Source organism: Akebia trifoliata, chromosome 14, assembly GCF_017979445.1.
Source record: "Akebia trifoliata isolate Shusen 1 chromosome 14, ASM1797944v1, whole genome shotgun sequence".
NCBI lineage: Eukaryota > Viridiplantae > Streptophyta > Magnoliopsida > Ranunculales > Lardizabalaceae > Akebia > Akebia trifoliata.
Genome location: NC_141388.1, coordinates 590,758 through 610,524, shown reverse-complemented (window position 1 = coordinate 610,524; position 19,767 = coordinate 590,758). Strand labels below are relative to the sequence as shown.

The following is a 19,767-nucleotide window of genomic DNA, read 5'->3' as shown; positions in this document are numbered from 1 at the left end:
GGGACGGAGTCACTTAAAAGAGGACTCTAAAGACTTGTATTACATGTTACAACTTACAAATTTACATTTTGCAGCAAAAGCATTTTTTTCAATCAAATTTTATAAAAATATTTTAATTCATTTTTTTAACTTAAAATACCCGCATTATTCTGAATACTTCAATAATCCAAAGAATAATACTTTCTTTGAAAAAAAAAAAAAAAACAAAAACTCGCAAATTAAACAGGAGATTGCTAACAAGGGTATCAGCGCCCCACGTTCATATTGGCTGGAGCCCATAGTTCAATTGTTTGTATTTTTCATAATTGTAAATACGACCATATCTGTCAATAACAACCACACAAGGTCTTTGTGAGCTCAAATTAAAGGAACGACCATGATACACTCTCTTTACAAGCTGTCTTTGAGAATCCTGGACATAAGGCTAAATTAGTAGACCTAGTGGTGATCATGCAAGCTGGTAGTTATATAGACACTTCAAACGTTGTTTGGAAGGCAGACACTGGAGTGGGTAGCAACCAAATGTAATTCAATGCATTGTCTGTGGTGAAGGAATCATTTTATGGTACCCAATACAAAATATCTTCATCAGTCACTACATTGTGGCATGGAAAGGGCTGGTGTAGGTAGTTTGGGAGCCAGACAGTTGGATGTCAAGACGATCTGCAACTCCACCAACTTCATTTTCTAAGCAGGCCCCAAGTATTACAAAAGGAGCACAAATCGATTTCAAATGTACAAAGAGGAACACTATTTTTACATAAATGATGAGCTAACATTATATTTTCAAAGATTGAGCATTAGCCCTTCATTGCAAGCTCCTTCTTTAGGTGTAGGACCTCCCTCCCATACGAAGCCAACTGCTCCTTCAGTTTTGCCGATGCCTCGTCATATTTTCTGTTCATAAGACCCATCTCATCAATTGTCTCTCTGTATCTTCCTCGGAATGCATCTAGCTTTGCCTGTGTGCTCCGGAGCCTCATCTTGAGTTTAGCTTTCTCATTATTGGTATCGATGGTATCCTTGTTAAAAGTAAAATTGGAAAAGCATAGTTAAAAGAGGATTTTTGGAGCCAAAAAAGAAAACAAAAACAACTAGTACATAGAGGTTCGTGGCTCTTCAGCTAAATTGAAGAGTTACATTCATCTTGAACATTAGGTTAGTGCAGGACCTTGTGTTTTGACAGATCTAATGTGACTGAAAAATCAAATTGTAGCGTTGTCAAGCAATGCAGATCTAAAACCCATACATGACTCTGTAAAACTCACATTTTGTCCTATTTCAATATGTATCAAGACAATTTTAGCAAATAGTATTTAGTCTCAACTGAAAGTTTTCTATGGTCTAATTTAATTTGATTCCTTACTAACCAACTAACCAAACTGGAACTTACTTGTGATTTCTCTTATTCTAACATTTTCTTATCCAAACTGGAACTTGCTTGTGATTTCTCTTATTCTAATATTTTCTTATCCAAACTAGAACTGCCAAACCAACTAAAATTCTTACTTAGCATCAACACAATTGACTCCACGTGTGAAGTCCACTTTGGTCCTCAATATTACATTTTATATAAAAAATTAAAAATAAAAAGGTTTAGCTGTGTCAGGTGCAACCTATATTGTATTCATTTTCTTAAATTTCAAACAAGTAGGTTTAAATTTTCAGGGAAACCTAAATATTTTTCTCAACATTTGCTATATTCTCTGGTGGATATTTCTTCCAGTAGAGGACAATGCAGACACCAAAATCAACATAGAAATGGAAACAGTTGCACAAGATCTTGAGACCCTTAACATTTATTCATTCATAAATGATGCAAAATCCAGAAATTATTAATGACCATAATAGACACTCACATTGTGTATCTTGATTTCCCTACAGGAAATCCTCTTTTTTAGTTCCTCCACCTCAGCTCTAGCCTTCCCCAACTGTAAAAATTACACATGAATTATATCAGTTTGTAATTAACAAGTTATGTCCCAGGCAAGGAACTAAATTTCTATTCTGGTGTAAATTTTAGACAATCTGGAAATGAATATATATTGATCAACATGAAAGTTCATACAATTGTTACGCAAATAATGGTGAGGTTGAGGAAACTGTGTAACTATAGAAAATAATAAAACAAAAATGGAAACACGCACATCAGTCATCCAACTACAATAAGTTTCATAAGTCCTTTCGACGAGTTAATTATAATTTTATCAATGTTTTTAGAATAATTTATTCAAAAAAGTAATATCTCGATCAAATATTAATGTTTATCGGAGTATTTCTACTTTAATCTTGCATAGTTATACCATATTTCAAATGTTTTGGTGGAATATATTGTTTACCAAAATATTTTGCAAAATTTCATAAAAATGCATATTAAAAGAAACCGACGATAAAATTTCCGGTCAAGCCTAATGGAAATGGAAATATTAGGTTTATTTAGTATAATTTTGACTATTATACAAATAACAACTTACCAAGTCATCATTTTCTTTCTTTAGGATTTCAACCTCAATCATAAGTTTCTGTTGCTCTTCGTATTGTCGTAGTTGTTGATCCCTTTCCTTTGACATAATAAGAAGCTGGTTTTTAAGATCCTGGCAAGTGAGATTGTGGTATTTGATTCAATTCACAATAATAGAAATAGACATGCAAGTACAAATCTTAAAGTGAAATTCTTATTTCTCAATTTACAAGTAGAATTTTATTTTCAATTAGATCATGCACAAACGATTAAAATGAGACCTCAAAGTTAGTTGAGTGATTCAATCCTCCATCCATCTCTTTGATTTGAAGTAACAAATCATCTCTTTCTTTGTTGAGAACACACAATTCCTTTTGAAGTTTGTCCATCTCATCACAGGCACGACGGTGTTCCAATTCCAGCATTTCAGATTTTGACTTGAGAATCTGAGGAAGAATTTAAAGATTTATCTCAACCTTGTTACCATTTTATGCTGCATTGTAGCCATAAAATTAAGATGAACAGAAAATAGTGCCACTGCAAAAATTCTCACATCTTCACATTTTTCACACTCAGATTCAGATGTCTTCAGATCATGTCTCAGCTGATCAATCTCTGAAGACTTTTCCATGCTGCAATAGAAAGAAAATAAAAGCAAAATAGTCAAAGTTTTTTAGAAGGTACTGACAAGGGAATAAGCAATTACAAACAATAAGGACACCTAAGGAAAAATAAATCATGACAGATAGGCTCAAAGAAAGCATTATTACCACAAATTACTTAATTAGCATTTTGTTTGAGCGTTGGTTTCCACTTAGCTATGGATTTCTGGCATTTAAGAGGAAATTTTGGAGGACCCTCCCCTTTGCTATTTGTTAGAGGATTTGGAAAGAGAGAAATGTTAGGGTTTTTAAGGAAAGGGGAGTTCGGTACAAGAGATTACTACTTCCATATTGTGGATGTTTCTTCTGTTGTGCAGAATTCATGAGGAATTTAAGGGTGTTCTTTGAAGACTGCATAGGGAGATGGGAATGGTTTTGTAGTATGTCCATGTAACTTCGTCTTTTGTTTTGATCTGCTTTTTGTTATTTTCAGTTTTCTGTTCCTCTGTTTTGGTTGGTCATCTCGACCATGACATTCTAGTAATAAATTCTACACTAACCAAAAAATTATTCGATAGTAGGGTCATAGCCCCCATGGTAAGTTGATATACACAATCTAATCCACCTTTTGGGTATTTAAATCATTATTTGGAAATCCAATTGTGGGCATTGATGAAGTATTATCAACTTACAAGTTACAAATAGGCTTTAAAGGACTGTCGTTGAATATTTTCTGGTCAATCAAAATCAGTTTGTCCTCTTAGCCAGATAAACAAAATCAGAATAGTTACAAATAATCCATGATGTGAAATTTAGTAAAGCAAAACTAAGTTGACAGCGATGCATCACATCGTAATAAAAAACCCATGAACATGGAATAATGCTTTTCCAGGAAGAAAATTGCATAAAATATTTGAGCTATAATTGTATATAAGTATTTCAAAGTTGGACCACTTTAGCCCAAAAAAATTGTCCGAAAAGCCAAAAAGTGAGGGGGGCAAAAAATTTGAGGCTGAAAAAAATTGTGCAAATATAACTATCTAATAGATATATACTAACCACGGAAAGTAATACAGACAAATGAATAAATTCAACCAGGTACGCTCATTGTGAAAAAATGAAATAGTAAGACAAACCTGCATTTTCTTTCCCATTCTGCATTTTCTTCAGAGAGGTTTAACCTTTCTCTTAGGACCTTGCTTTCTTCTCTACAGGATTCAAGTGCACCCCTCACCTTATATTTAAATATATTTCCGTCAAAATATATACAGACATGACTACCAATAGAAGAATCCACATTATAGTCCAATTACTTTTTTTTAATATAAAAAGAAATGAGGTAGGTATCATAGGAAACAATTTCCAATGATTCCATCCTCTTCTCTCTTTTTCTTTTTCTTCTCCTACTCCACCTTGAAATCCTAGATTTAAAATTCTAGATCTTTATCAAACTTTCCAATACAAGAACATAAGGCTAAGGCATGAATTAGAAGTCCCATTGCAAATATGAAATATAAAAATAAAGTTGCTAAAAGACAACTTTCAATGCCAAGTATAAATTTGCATAGTACCTCTGATATCTCTTTTGATAATAAAGTAATCTCAGCATTTGATAACTTTACTTTCTCTGTGATGGATTCAATAGAAGCTTTCTCCTTAGCCGACCATATTGCTTTCTCCTCGTCCAGTTCTAGAAGAGCATCAGTAAGTTTCTGTGGATCCAAAGTTAGATTAACACTCAATCTAAGAGCAATGAAATATAAGGAAAAAAAGAAACAGTTTTTTGTTCACAACCATTGCCAACTCTTCTTTTTCATCTGACAACAACTTGATAGAGATTTCCATCTTCTGGCAGAGAGATTCAGATTCATCCAACCTAATTTTCTGTGATAAAAGACAAGCATAAGATATCTGAACCAAAAATGAAAGAAACAAATTGAGCATTAAACAAAGCAACAATCTATTTTGAATCAACAAACAAGTAAAACCAAGAAATACATAGAAAGTTGGAGAAGAAACTAAAGGAGCTTACCATGCTTGAAACTTCTTCCTGCAACATTTTCAATTCCAAGTTTGTCGTGCTCAACTTGTCCAAGGTACTTTCCAATTCTGAAGATAAAATTTCATTTCTACAAAAGGCCTCCTCTTTTTCTACATTCACTGCTGCCAAATCTTCTTCCAAAGAAGCAATTGTCGTTTCCATTTCAAATGCAAGAACTTCTAGCTTCTTATATTCTCCCTTAATCAATGCAAAATAAATAACCAATGAAATATACAGGAACAGATGCCTATTTCATCTCATAATTTCAGTTGTCCAAAGAATTGGGCTTAACAAGGTAGTGAAACTACTGAATTGAACATTAAGAAATTGAAACACCTTAAAGAACTACCATATGACTAAAGTTTTGATCATAATCATCAGCATCACCATTATCAAAGCCTTGTCCCAAATATTTGGGTAGGCAAAACAAATCCCCCGTCCCTCCATTTATTTTTGTCTAAAGCAATATCTTCTATTAATTCATGTGTGTTCCTATTCGTTCTCACTACCTCAATCTGCGACCTTGTCAGCCCCTCTCTTGCTTTCTCAGAACATTCAACTTTCACACTCTTTCTAATGAGACATGTTATCAGTCTTTGTTGTACTTGCTAGAAAATGGTATACTAAGGATTTATAGGTCAAGGCCTTTCCTATCCTCATTGTCTTTACCTGCACGATCTGTTCAGATTGGCCAGCATGACCTTTGGTTTTGTTCGAATCAAATGCCTTCGATTCACGCCTTCTACCAGCAAGTGAGTCACGCTTGCAGATATCACGTTCAAGAAGATTCTTCTGACCATGCAAGTGCTTTATCTCTCGTTCAGCTTGGGCTTTCTCACTCTAGAAAAGCATAAATGTTAATAAGAATAGAAAATACCAAACAATGTTCGAAGACTTCAACAAGCAAATCGAAATAGATGGTGAAACCAAAAAAAAAAAAACCTCAAGTTTGGTTTTTTCCTGGATAACGGTCCTAAGTTTCGACTCAGTTTCTTTCAACTTCACTTTTGTTTTCTCAAGCTCCTTTCTCAAAGTTTCTTTTTCCTTTGCTAAAGAACAAGATGATAAGCATGATATTTCCTTCTCTAGATTTCCAAACTCAGAAAGGAATTCAGCTTTCTCCAAGTCGTGCTGTTGGCAGCGCTCCTACACAAAAACAGAGATAGTGAAACGATGAAAATCACAGGACATAAAAATGGGGATTGCAGACCATTAAGTGGCTTACCATCAAGATTTTTTCAGATTCTTGTAGATTTAGTCTAAGCTCTTGAATCTGCTTATGAAGATCAATGGACTGATTATGCAAAACAGACTGCACTTCAACAGATTTGAACAAGGGGTAAATTCTCTAGAAGGTTAGACAGTCATGATAAATTCTGATCTGCACAAATATTCTTCAACTGCACCTTATCATTTTCAAGATCATCCACTTTCTTCCTCATGCAACTGTGTATCTTTTCATTATCACTTATGATGGATTTCAGCTGCGCAGAATTTTGGCATATAAAGGACTTCAGGTCCTGCAATCATGAATGGAGAATTGAGCAATAGAATTACACACAAAAATTAAGAATGGTACAATAAGATGCTTATGATGTTCGCCAGAAACACATACATTTGATGCAACTGAAAAGCTCTGAAATAGCTCGTCCACAACAGAAGAAACACACTCTACAGCATTTCTTGAGCTCTGAACTTCCATTTCTATTCCTTGGACTTCCATCAACAATTCCATTGTGGAGTCAACATAATCCTCCTAAATAATGTTAGTCAACAAGAATCTCAGAAGCATAATATAATGTAGAATTAAAGTATCCTTACTACCTTCTGAATGAATGCTTATGAAAGCCTAAAAACTTCTGGAAAAGGAGCATTTAAAAATATGTGTGTGTGTATATATATATATATGGGTCAGGTTCGGCAGCCAACATTAGGGAGCCAATGTTGGGGACCAAAATTTGTCCTATATGGGTTAAAAGTTTCGGATTGGGCTGATTTTTTGTGAGAAAGATCTCTATGGTGCGGATATCATCCTCATAAAAAATCAGCCCATTATCAAACTTCTAACCCATTAAAATTGGTTTACAAATTAACGGTAAAAATCGACGGTCTACAATTCTTCAACTTATAAATCACTTTTGATGGGGTTAGAAGTTTTATAATGTGTTGATTTTTTGTGAGGATGATCTCCTCACCATAGAGATCATCCTCAAAAAAAAAAAAAAATCAGCCCAATCCAAAACTTTTAACCCATGTAGGACAAATTTTGGCTCCCAACGTTGGCTGTTGAACGGGACCCTATATATATGACAACTAAAAGTTAGAAACAAAATGCACATAAAAAAGTAAAAGATATACACCTCAATTGTTTTGGTAGATGCCTCCAAAGGAAGTGACTCATCAACCACCTTAGTGGCCTTGCGTGCATCTAGGAGCTCTTGAAAAACCTAAGAAAAAGTAAAATACAGTGGTTCCAAAAACAGAAAAACAATAAAATGATGGCACCGCCTTGAACTCCTGATTTTATAGATCATAACTTAAAGTATGGATAATTGGCAGAAGTAAAATTGAGAATTTATGATCAATCTAATCATATAAAGCAAGAATAAACAAAATCATGAATATTAACTCACAAACACCCCAACTTAAAATCAAATTCATTGGTTTGATAGAAGAGCAGTATTGAGCAGGAATAGTTCATAACATGATCACCTCTTCATACTTCTCTTTAGCAGATAGGTTCTGTTCTGTTGCCAACTCAATGACATTATCCAAACATTGTTGAATTGAAGTCTTCTCCTTCTCTAACATCTTAACCTGTAAGACATGGAAGAAGGTTATACATGTTCAGACTTCAACTAATACAAACCTAAGAGATTCTGTACTACAAAAAAAAAACTATTGTTGTTAGAAAATGAAGTTTCCTTGATACATAGCGTAATGTTAATGACCTGCTCCTGGAGTTGTTTAATCACAAGAATAGCCTCTGATTCTCTCAAAGTTAAGCTTTTATCCCCATGAAGTGCACTTTTGTCTAGCTGACATTTGGAAAAATCAATGTTCCTTCCATCTGAATGATGTTCTGTGTCAACTAACTGTTCCGTTAAAAATCCAATTTCTATGTCCTTCGCTTTCCTCTGCAAAGAAAAATGATAAAACAAACAGTAATACATTGGAGAGCTCTACAGAAACGAAAGCAACAGTGGTGGGAGAAGAAGAACCTGGGTTTCTTCTAGAAATAAATCCTCACATTCTTCCTTCATTTCTAATAATTCATGGTTTTCCTGTTGGAGAAATAAATATATTAAGATGCCAAAATTTTCATTAAGCATAAAATAAAAGGATGAATTATGGTACAACCCAAACTCACAAGTGAATTCTTCTTCTTCATATATGTTTTTCTCCTGTTAGTGACATTCAACAATGAACGTGCATCAGGAAGAATGCAGTCTTCCGACAAGTCGTTGTTGCTATCTTGGGGAATATCCCTGCTAACTTCATTTTCATTTACTAACTCTTCAAAAGGACAAGGCAATCCCATATCTCGCTCAGGCCTCACAGGCTCCTCAATAGAAGCCTTCCATTGAGTTGTAAGGGATGCCTAAGAGCAAATGGAATATATATTAATCTAGTTCCTTATACATGTTTGTGTGATTCAAATCAAAGTTCTACATGTCTAGACAAATCGGACAAGAAGGAAGCCAATGACATGCCCAAATATAAATTTAACTATAACTACAAAGGAATCAAATTCAATAATCACTATGATGTTTAAATTGGTTCAATCTGAATGAATTTGGTTGTGGCGTAGGTCATGAATCCAGTTCACATGGTAAAATTTAGTGTCAGCCCGGTAGTCTAGGTAGGAATATTGTTATTTTCATACTCTTCTTTTTATAAGTATATATATTTTGAAAGTTATACAATCAAATCCAGGAGGTCGAGTCTTTTGAACCTAGAATCCTAATGGAATATATATTGTAAGGGACGCCTAAGAGCAAATGGAATATATATTAATCTAGTTCCTTATACATGTTTGTGTGATTCAAATCAAAGTTCTACATGTCTAGACAAATTGGACAAGAAGGAAGCCAATGACATGCCTAAATATAAATTTAACTATACCTACAAAGGAATCAAATTCAATAATCACTATGATGTTTAAATTGGTTCAATCTGAATGAATTTGGTTGTGGCGTAGGTCATGAATCCAGTTCACATGGTAAAATTTAGTGTCAGCCCGGTAGTCTAGGTAGGAATATTGTTGTTTTCATACTCTTCTTTTAATAAGTATATATATTTTATTAAAACGCAGAAAGTTATACAATCAAATCCAGGAGGTTGAGTCTTTGGAACCTAGAATCCTAATGACGATAAATCACACAAAAATATACATAAAAGATGAAAGGAGATGTGAGAATATGGCTGATTTGAGGCAGTTGGACATCCTAAACCGATTGGAGATGGTCAATCTCCTAAATCCAAAGGATTCCCAGTAGCAACACTCAAAACACCTTACCTCTTCAAGAGTCTCCCGTAAAATAGCACTTGGACACCATGTATCCCGCCTCTTATCCTGCATCAAGAAAAGAAGAACCCTAAGCAAACATGGAAAAGAACAAGAATAGAAGAAGAAAAACAGATGATGAAGAAAAGAACAAAAAGGACCATAGAAAAACATACATGACCATGGTTTTAAGTTTTGTATAGTCTCGGAACGTTTCAACCAAGACATTCCATCTTCAGCCAAGACCAAAACAAAATATTGGAGCTTGAAACATCAAATGTTTTGGATTGTCTCTATATGTTTTGGAATATTTCAGACAAGACAGTCTCAGGTTTTCCCTTTGACCGAAACGTTGCTTTGAGACAAGATTTTAAGCCTTGTACACCATATCACAAAGAAAATATTGAAAATGCATGAAAGAATAATTTTCGGTAATCAACAATTGTCACAGCTACCCAATGGTAGTAGTAAAGCATGTATAACAGGCAAGAAAAATGAACGGTAATAGTTCTCTGTTAACAACCCTAACCAAATCAAAATACAGAAATAAGATAATCAAAAGATAGCAATACAATAACAGTGCTAGACATTATTTTCCATGATATAGTACAAACCTTTTTATAGGTAAACCGTTTTCCATCCACATTTGAGTTCAAGACCATTGAGCTCAAATTCTTTATTTTCTTATCTTGCTCTTGTAATCTCCTTTCTCGTAGGGCTTGAGCTTTTTTTTCCTCTTGCAACTCCAAAGCTATCCGCTCCCTCTCCAATTCACTCTAAAACAGGCAAAGATTTTGAACTCCTAAGAACTAAAGCATTCTTCTAAAATAAAAAATCACAAAAACAAGAACATCGTAGACCTGTAATAATGTATTCCGCAGATTGAGAATCTCCTCTTCAAAATGCTCTGAACGAGAACCCTAGAAAATGATTCAAAAATGGCATTTAGAGTCACTTCTTAATAAAGGATGAGATGTATCAAAATAAACAGACTAACCTGCAACTTTGCTTGAAGCTCCTCGATCTCCTTCTTTTGACGCTTTAACAAAGCAGCATCCGTCAAAATCTACGCAGGATAAAATGTAGGTGCTATAGTTAATGAAAAACTACAAAAAGAAGTAACAAAGGTACAAGCAAGTTATACACACATTGCTGTTACTATCTTAAAAGGGAATTCAAAGAAAAATAACAGAATAATTCCCAAGAAAAGAAAGAGACTGAGAAGTGAACGATGAATAAGAGTAAAACCTCATTTACACGTGCACAGTTTGTAACACGTAATGCTCTACTTGCAAATTGAAGACTACTTTTTGTCTCATCCGCGTGAATCTGCTATCACAATGGAGGTGGAAATGAAGTAAAAGTTACCTTGGCACTAATTAGAACGTACAAGAAAAGCAGCAGGAAAGTAGCATCCCAAAAGCCAGACCATCAGAAGCTAAACAGTGACCCACAAAAGTAAGTTGTTCTCAACAATACTGGTAAGGTCCTTTGAACAGTTTCCCTTCCCCAAAAGTCTCAACACCCACAGAAGAATGGGTTTTATTGTTGGTGTTGATTTGCTTTAGGTAGGTCTCCTCAACCTCTTTTGTGTTGTATTTGTTCCTCTTTCTCTATATATTGCACTCCACCAATCAAAAAAAAAAGCAAAAAATTTGAAGGGATTCCATCATTTTAATTGTAGGTGCTTCTGAATATAGAGCACGGTACACAAGTGGAGGCATACCACTGCCATGCCATCATTTTCATTGCAGTGCATAAGTGGAACAATCAACCCACATAGTTGACCTCCGAAGCCCCATTAACAAAATTTAATTTCCTAATTCACATTCTAGGGTTAATAATCCCAGAAAGGTACGTCTCTTGTCTTTCTTGTTCAAGGTCAAGAACCCCTACTTATCAGTGAAGTCTTATAAAGTCTAACATAAAAGTTTTATGCGAGTTAGTGACTCCACCACCTCATCTGTTTCGGCACTGTTCAAGTCAGATCCTCTATCAAATTCAAAAAACTTACTCTACTATGTCACAAAAAGAAAGGAAGGAATCCTTTCGTTGTTTTATCTGCAACCAAACGTTACATTTTTAAGAGAGTTGATAAGCTGCGCACAAAAGACACATGCTCAAATCTTTTTCAAGGTGGTTGCTTGCTAAGCTGGCTAAGTCTGAGTATTGATACCACAACCAGGTTCAAAACCACCTTCTAATTACTGGCACTAATCTCACTTACCTAGCAAAAAAGGAAGAAGAGACGTGTTCAAGGATAATAATGAAAAGTAACAATCAATCCTAACCAAGATTTTAAGTTCCACTTTCGTAATAGATACGGCCTAGGGCATAGAAAAATAAACCAAAATTTCGAAGTTTCAGTGAAAATGTCACAGCTTGGAGAAGTTCTTTTGCTTTTGTTTTTCTTTTTTTCTTTTAACAATGAACTCATCCCTCTCCTATCTCTTTTAGTGAATAAGAAAATTTGTTTTTAAAAAAGTAAAAATATGGAGAGGGTAGAACAATTGAATTCTTTTTCCAAAAGGGTTTGGTTTTGAAGGTCAAAACTGGGGGGAAAATATCCAATTTTTTAAAGCATGCTAAATTTAAAATACAATGTGAATCTTATGTATAAGGGCAACATTAATAAAAATTAAAAAGAAATATCAAACAAACAAAAGGGAACTCTTATGTGGTCCAAATTACGCAAGAGATAACAAGAAGATTGAATGGAGACAGTTCATATTCAACTGCCACGAGACCAGTCATTAAAAAGATTTAAAAGCTTGGCCTCAAGGTATGACTCAGTCAGGTGAAAACCAAGACAAACCCCAAGTTACCGAGTTTATAGAAAACTACCTGAGCAAGTGTAATATTACATATGATAGCAGTATTTGCATTTCCACCAAGCGAAGGTTGCAAAATGCGTGTGAGCTTGCTGTCTCGATAGGGCACATGACCCCTACAACAGATATTGAATGATGTAAGAAAATCTAAAAGGAAGAAGAAACACATTTTAAATATGAGCTTGACCAACTGATTGAACCCACCCTTGGCTCTCAGCACCTTCACTCAGCCTTTTTATCACAGTTCCGAGTGTCATTAGGCTTTTATTGATGTGGGAACCCTCTTTCAGACGCACGCCTTCTGCACCAGTCTTTGCCGCACGTTCTGAGCCAGCTAGGTCCACTAAGTTCTGCAAATGAGAAGATTCAAACAGAATAAGAAGCCTAGGTTAAAGAAGTCATCAAAATCACAAAACGTGTTGAAGAAAACAGTTTGCGTAATAATATACCAAAACAGATACACGGACAGCATCACAAGAACTGCCAACACCATCATCTTCTGTTCTAACCCGGCTCTCAATTATCTGCAGTTTCACATAAAATAATAAAATTGATGAACTTGCTAAATATTTAATATTCACAAAACTAAGAAAGATATAAGGAATTACTCTACCATGCGAAAAATTGTATGAGATCTACTACTGTAAACATTCATATTAGTCTCTCCAATGTGACGATGAGCTGCATTGTTGAAGAATAAATCAATAGAATATCAGTTGCCTAACAATACTTGGCCACAAATAGACACCAAATGAGAAAGAGAGAGAGAGAGATACATTCTCCAAATTCCATCAAATCCAGAACTTGTTCAGGGGTAGCTACAATCTCTTCTCTCAGTCCAGCAACAAATATTCCTCTCTTCCAGGTGGAAAAAAAGAAGTTATCACTCAATTATTAACCAGGGAAAACTTATGATACTAGACTACTTGGGAAATATACAGACGTACCTCGATACTTTCATGAATCTGTAATTTGCGATGCTCAGGAGCTAACAAATCATTGACCTCTTCATTATAAATTTCCATATAGGACATGCGCAGAAGAAACTCTCGATCCACATCCTGGAAATCAAGAAATAGCAGAATAAAAAGTCCCCCACAATGTAACTTTTTAAGTATCGGCAATTCTCTTTTATAGTATCTGCAATCATTTGATGCCCGCTCAATAAAAACAGATATGGATACTTCTAGTAAATCTACCAATCCATGCTTGGAAAAGGTTGATCGGGGCAGCAAAACAGGAATTATTCCCCTCAAAAAACATCAATGACATTGGTCATGTCACTCATTAATTAGGTTAAATACTTGGTAAGTTGGCATTTTCATCGTCACTTGACCTCATTTGGCCTCTTAAACAATTTTGCACGCTCTTAATCTATATTCCAATGAACTTTGACTATTCAATAGTTAACAGGAAGAGAGTAAAGTTGATTAGCAAGCATTTAGGTATTGAAGAAGCACCTTAACAACAAAAGTTCCGATTAAACACAAATTTATTGTTATGATGACTTGACTAGACTAACAGCAAATAATAGTTAAAATATGTCACGGCATTGTAGAGGAGATGACATTCACAACACCTCAGCTACAACCATAGTTTCATACTTCCATATTTCCAAGTAATAACACCACTCTAAGACTAAAAGAAGTGGAAATGTATCTTTGACATGGAGAGGGAAAAAATAGTGATTGTTGGCATTGAAATCTATTAAGGCTTATAGATAGTAGGGTCAAAAGAGAAGATGTGATATATATTGTTGAGGAAATTTATGTAAATTAAATGATATAATAGAGACAACTTTAAAATTACAAGGAATTACTGAGTGATGATATCACGAAAACAAAGAGAACAAAAAAATGAAACATGTCCCAATAAAGAATACACCTTAGTCAAAAGCCATCAGAAAAGAATATGCCTCCCCTAAGACATAAATGTTTTAAATGCTTCTTTGAATAGATGTAATCCTTTACAAGAGAGGACCTTTCCTTTGAAAACACTATGTAAAGAATAGATTTAAAGAATACATCTTTAAATGCTTCTTTGAATAGATGTAAGCCTACAGCCTTTTTTCAAGAGCCTCTCGCAGCAGCAAGCCTCAACCTCCAATGCCTTTGAAAACACTATGTAACTCTATCATGTAAAATCAATGTGACTAGTCTCACAAAATGATCCATACAGGTAAGGCTTACACAACAAACAAAATTTCTTTTATTTTTTAAAATCTTATTTGTTAATATAGAACTAAATACCTCTTGTATGATGTGAAATAGATCACGCACGGCAAGTGGGATAACCCCTGGTTCAACAGTTGACCCTCGCATTGTATGTGTTTTACCACTACTAGTTTGTCCATAAGCAAAAACAGTGCCTGCAAATCAATACAAAAAAGAGAAGGATAAATTAATTGACAATGAATAAGAAAAGAGAAATTTGTCTCAATACATACAACATATCATTAAAAATTTATCTGCATAAAATAATGTACCTAGGATACACCAAAAGATAATATAACCATCAACGTTGCACCTATGCCAGTTGTTCAATATATAGGTGCCCTACGAACATCCACAAGTTTAAATAGTATGACCACCAATGTTGTACTTATGCCAAGTGGCCAATGTCCGGACAACAACCAAAAGCTTTTACCTTCTTCCTTTTTGTTTAAAAAGAACAAGAAGGATGGACAACTGCAAAAAAGCAATTCTCACATGGCTATAAAGTTATTGAATCCTTAGTGACCCCACGGCCCAAAAGTGTCATGTACACACTCTTCCAAACCCTCTGATCCCATCAATATTTACTCACCTTTTTGTGGACCTACACACCAAAAAATAGCCTGAGTGATAATATTTGGGCATTGTTTTGAGCATTTTTTACCAAGGGCCTCTTTTAACCCACAATCCTGATCCATGATGAAAATTACTTACATCCAATTGTCTAAAAACATCAATCAAGTTAATCTTCAGTGTGGGGTGGGTCAAAATTTCATGGTATTAGTGGGTCCAAAAGAATATGCTACTTAGCACTTTTGGATGTGGGATCTACTCATATGATAGCATCCTCCATAGTAAAATAAGAATAAAAAAAATTAAATTAAAAAACAATAAACATTATTTTAAGGAAAAATCTTACTTATAGTTCCAACCAAGGTCAATTAGCAATTTAGCATAAAGGAGAAACTTCAACAAAAAAAAAAATTATATAAAGCAATGACAACATATAGTTATTTTAAGATGGTAGCCTACACAAATCTCACATGATACTGCAAGAGGTTGCCAAAGACCTTGATAAGTTGTTGAGTTTAGTTAGGTATAACAAGAGTGAGGTGGCTCTGGCTTCTCCTAAACCAAGTCAATGGTCGCTTAATCATTATTGAGTTGAGGGGGAGAAGCTAAAGGGAACTAAAGCTCAGCAAAATAGGAGAGTGGGACAAAAGGAACAAACATGGAAGCCAGTGAGGACAAGTTTTTATCCCTCTAAAGCCATTTTTCATTACGGGCAAAAGTTTTGAATAATAATCTTATTGTAGTCCACCTCTTAGTATAAGGATCCTTATCCCCAACATATTTCCATTGAAAAAGCCATGGGGTTCCAATACGTTAATTATTCTTACACTTCTTCGATCTTTATGGTGCAACTCTACCAAAAATTTGAAGAGCAGTGGATTGTGTCAGAGCACATGGGAGACCACCAAAGTGAATGGGAGATAAAAATCTTTAATACTCAAGACTAAGTATTTTACGAGGCAGTGGGATGAGCCATTTAACACAATTCACCAAGTGGTCATCTCCAAACCTGCTTCTAATCACAAACCAATTGCTTTGGAAGTAGATGACCCAAGGCATTATCCCTTTTCCTTTGAGTTTGAGAATATGTAGCTGGGGCAGAACCCTATGGCGAAAATTGGTGAATGGTGGACTTTGTTTTCATTTGGGCACAAGGTTGGGACATGCTTTCAGAAAAAACGGAAAGTCTTGAAGAAGAAGATTAATATTTGGAATATAAAGGAATTTGAAAAAGTAGAGCAAAAAATGAAGATTCTCGAAAGAGATGGACATCTTGGATGAGGAGGAATGGAAAGGTTTGTCTTTAGAAGAGAAAGATAGAATCACCAATGCCAAGGTAGAATTCATTGGGGTGGTAAAGATGAAGAAGATTTGTTGGAAGCAAAATGCCAAGTTTAAAAGTTTGAAAGAAGGGCACAATCATACTAAATTTTTCCACTGAATGGCGAGTGACATTGAAAAATTAGCTTATACGGATATACCCAAGATTAAAGTAGATGAAAACTCATTGGAAGGAGATAATAGCATGAGAAAGGGACAAATGGATTACTGTGCAACTTTGTATTTGAAGAAAAAAAAAAAGTGGCAGGCCCATCTTGGATGACCTTCATTTCAATAGGATTGATCAAGAGCAAAGAAAACGGCTAAAAGAGACCCTCCAACAAACAACAAAAGTGGGATGATATTAGAGGATCAAATGGAGATAAAGCGTTGGGTTCGAATGGCTTCTCAATGTAGTTTAGTATTTAGTGTTGAGAAGTTATCTAGGAAGATTGGCATTAAAAAAAGAAATGTGTTATCAAAGAATATCTCATGAAGATGTTCAAAAAGTTTCAGGTTACTTGGTGCTCTTCTCATCTCATCATATCTAATATTACATAGAGATAGATAACTCTCAAATTCTTAAAATTACTTTTCTTTAATCCTCCAATTTCAGTAGATTATCTTAATAAACATTACTGATGCATACATACTTGTTTTGTTTAGTTTTCTATTTCTCCATTAATATAGTTTGAAATAGGCCCCTAATTTTCCAATAGTTTTATGCTTGGTGATTGAGTATAGAAATAAAAAATTGAAGAAATATTAGGGACACTCGAAAATTGCCAAAGGATTGAGTCCATTCTAACTTATCTGCCATGAAAGAGATGCAATCACTTAAAACAAATCCCCTAAAGAAATTATGGATTTTTCAGTTTCGACAAATTTTTTATAAAAAATACTCTAGCATTGGCTCATCACTATCGATAATGGAGCTAAGAGTTTGTAGTTCTAGACTTGGCGTACCGTTAAATCCACCAACCGCAGCAAGAACGATGTCTTTTGTTCGAGCTTCGTAAACTTCCACATTCTTACAGTCTTCTCTGAAAATTTGATCTGCAAAGGTAACAGAAAAACGATGAAGATTGTTTAAAATCGTTGAGGGAAAAAAATGATCGAAAGCCCCCAAATTGAGGGGAAAAGTGTACCAAATTCGAATTTGGTGGACTGGTTAGAAATGGAAATCGAATTTCCTGAGATTCTCCAAATGCTTGTCTTCGCGTCCTCTAGAGATAGAGGTCTTGGACGGACTGTAACATAGATCTTTTCCATCGCACATTAAAGAGAAGACCTGGTTATTCACCTTTTGTTTTTTTTTTTTTTTTTTGAATTCGCTTGGCCGCTTAGACTGGCCAGTGGTTTTCCCGCCTTTTGTAACATTCGTGCACCTGAGGTTTATGACCTAGCGGTTGTAGACCCTTGATATTTAGATCATGCTTTTAAAACTCGATTTTGCGCGTCTCGCCTCGTCCAATCTAGATACCGAGTTGTCTCGGACGAGTTTTCCAATACATTTGAGACGTCTCGTTCAAAAATGAAAAAAAAAATGAAGATAGGATTTTAAATCTAATTTGAAAATTTGACTTATCCATCCATCTCGTCCATGCCTGATACCAAGACGACTCGGGTAATACGTCTCGATCTCGGACTAGTTTTGAAATCATGTATTAGATATAACGTGGCCTACGCTTATACTTATACATATACCCACAAGAAAGAAAGAAAAAAAAAAACATGATGATGACTTCTTAGTTTGATGGCTGCTATTGGCACCCGACTTTTACTTATTCACCCCAATTAAAAATGAGACATTTCTCAAAACATGCACAACTTTTGACGAAATTCCAAGTCTTATAATCTACTCATATTAATTCCAAGTTTGCTTTTAAGTATTTTTAATTTAAAGTGATGAATTCATAGGTAAATTTAAAGATAAAATATCCTTATAATTTTTATTGGCAAATTCTTCGGTCATTTATCAGTGAGTTCTTCGTTTTAAACTAAAAATACATACCAATAAATGATTCATGCATGTTTTCATAATTAATATTGTAGAGGATAAAAGTTGCAATAGGACATATGTCTAGATCTTGATTAAAGGTAAGGTAGGTCAAAAAAGCCTTACTCCAATCAAGTGGTACCCAAATCATTTCAACGGCCAAGCCATACTCGACTGCAGGATAGGGTAAAGCCAGATTCCTACTTTGACATCAGAATAGGATAAAGTTGGTAAGTATACACAGATTTCGGTTTGCACTCGAACCTCCAAAGTATAAGGAAAAAAAAAAAATTCAAGAATCCAAGAATGCGTAGAGAAATAATTATAATTCTACAGTGTTTCCTAGGATTGAGGGATTTCCCATAATCGGATCTTGAGTTTTAAGGGATCAAAGAGGAATCTCTTGTTCTAAGGGAAACTTTATAAGAGAGAAGGAGATCGATAGTGGGAAGATCAGAGTTGATTTATCTTTTATTCTGAAGCTAACTTGATTGTTGAGGGATACTTGGCAAATACCACACCAGTGCCATCAAATAACGGAGAGAGTAAGGAGCATGCCAGTAGAGTTATAGAGCAAAGTTGATAGAGGTAACTCAAAATCACCTCTACAAATATGAACTGTAGAGCAGAGTTGATAGAGATAACTCAAAATCACTTCTACAAATATGAACTATGTATTGGACTCAGAATTTTGTCACATTCAACATACGAAATGGTAATTCACCCATTAAAAAAAAGAGAGTAGGTGAATGATTGAGAACAAGTAAAAGTTGGGGTGTCGAGAGAAGCTCTCTCATCTTTGCTAGATTTCTATTTTTGGGTATTAGTTTTCTTGGAGCCTAATTGAAATATTAAACAACTACTAGAATTGTTTGAACGAGTGTTGTTATAATGTTTTGCAATATTGAGATCATAATTTGACCCAAACTGTTGTAATGTTTGAAGAGCATGTTTCAATCATTAATCGGGGTGCTATATATAATTTAAGAAATTGGGGTGTAATAAGTAAAAGTTGGAGTGCCAATAGCAGCTCTGTTTTTCTTGTAAGAGTGAACGAGGTTGAATGGACAAGATGGACAGAGAAATACAACTTGAATTTCTAACAATTAGTTCTCAAAACCAATCTGTAAAAATATATTCCCGTCAAGTAATCTTCACAATGAATCTCTAGAAAATATTTATTAAAAAAAAAAAAAAATCGATTTCCCTATTGAATTATA

The 19,767-nt window shown here is 34.7% G+C and overlaps 1 protein-coding gene across 1 annotated transcript; it reads right to left on the bottom strand.

Moving 5' to 3' along the window:
* Positions 1-278: 278 nt before the first annotated feature.
* On the bottom strand, positions 279-17,930 carry LOC147385253 (P-loop containing nucleoside triphosphate hydrolases superfamily protein). Its single transcript, XM_086424433.1, has 33 exons — positions 17,697-17,930; positions 17,515-17,604; positions 14,692-14,810; positions 13,390-13,503; positions 13,219-13,300; positions 13,056-13,123; positions 12,892-12,966; positions 12,647-12,792; positions 12,456-12,558; positions 10,860-10,940; positions 10,609-10,677; positions 10,472-10,531; positions 10,226-10,387; positions 9,624-9,680; positions 8,475-8,705; positions 8,326-8,388; positions 8,056-8,241; positions 7,817-7,921; positions 7,465-7,551; positions 6,720-6,860; positions 6,511-6,624; positions 6,330-6,416; positions 6,047-6,250; positions 5,774-5,944; positions 5,096-5,302; positions 4,858-4,947; positions 4,635-4,775; positions 4,200-4,297; positions 3,015-3,093; positions 2,743-2,907; positions 2,475-2,594; positions 1,860-1,931; positions 279-1,022 (listed from the first exon to the last, which is right to left on the bottom strand). Exons 1-33 carry the CDS (start codon positions 17,818-17,820, stop codon positions 801-803), a joined length of 3,933 nt encoding a protein of 1,310 aa, XP_086280559.1. The 5' UTR covers positions 17,821-17,930; the 3' UTR covers positions 279-800.
* Between the last annotated feature and the right edge of the window lie 1,837 nt (positions 17,931-19,767).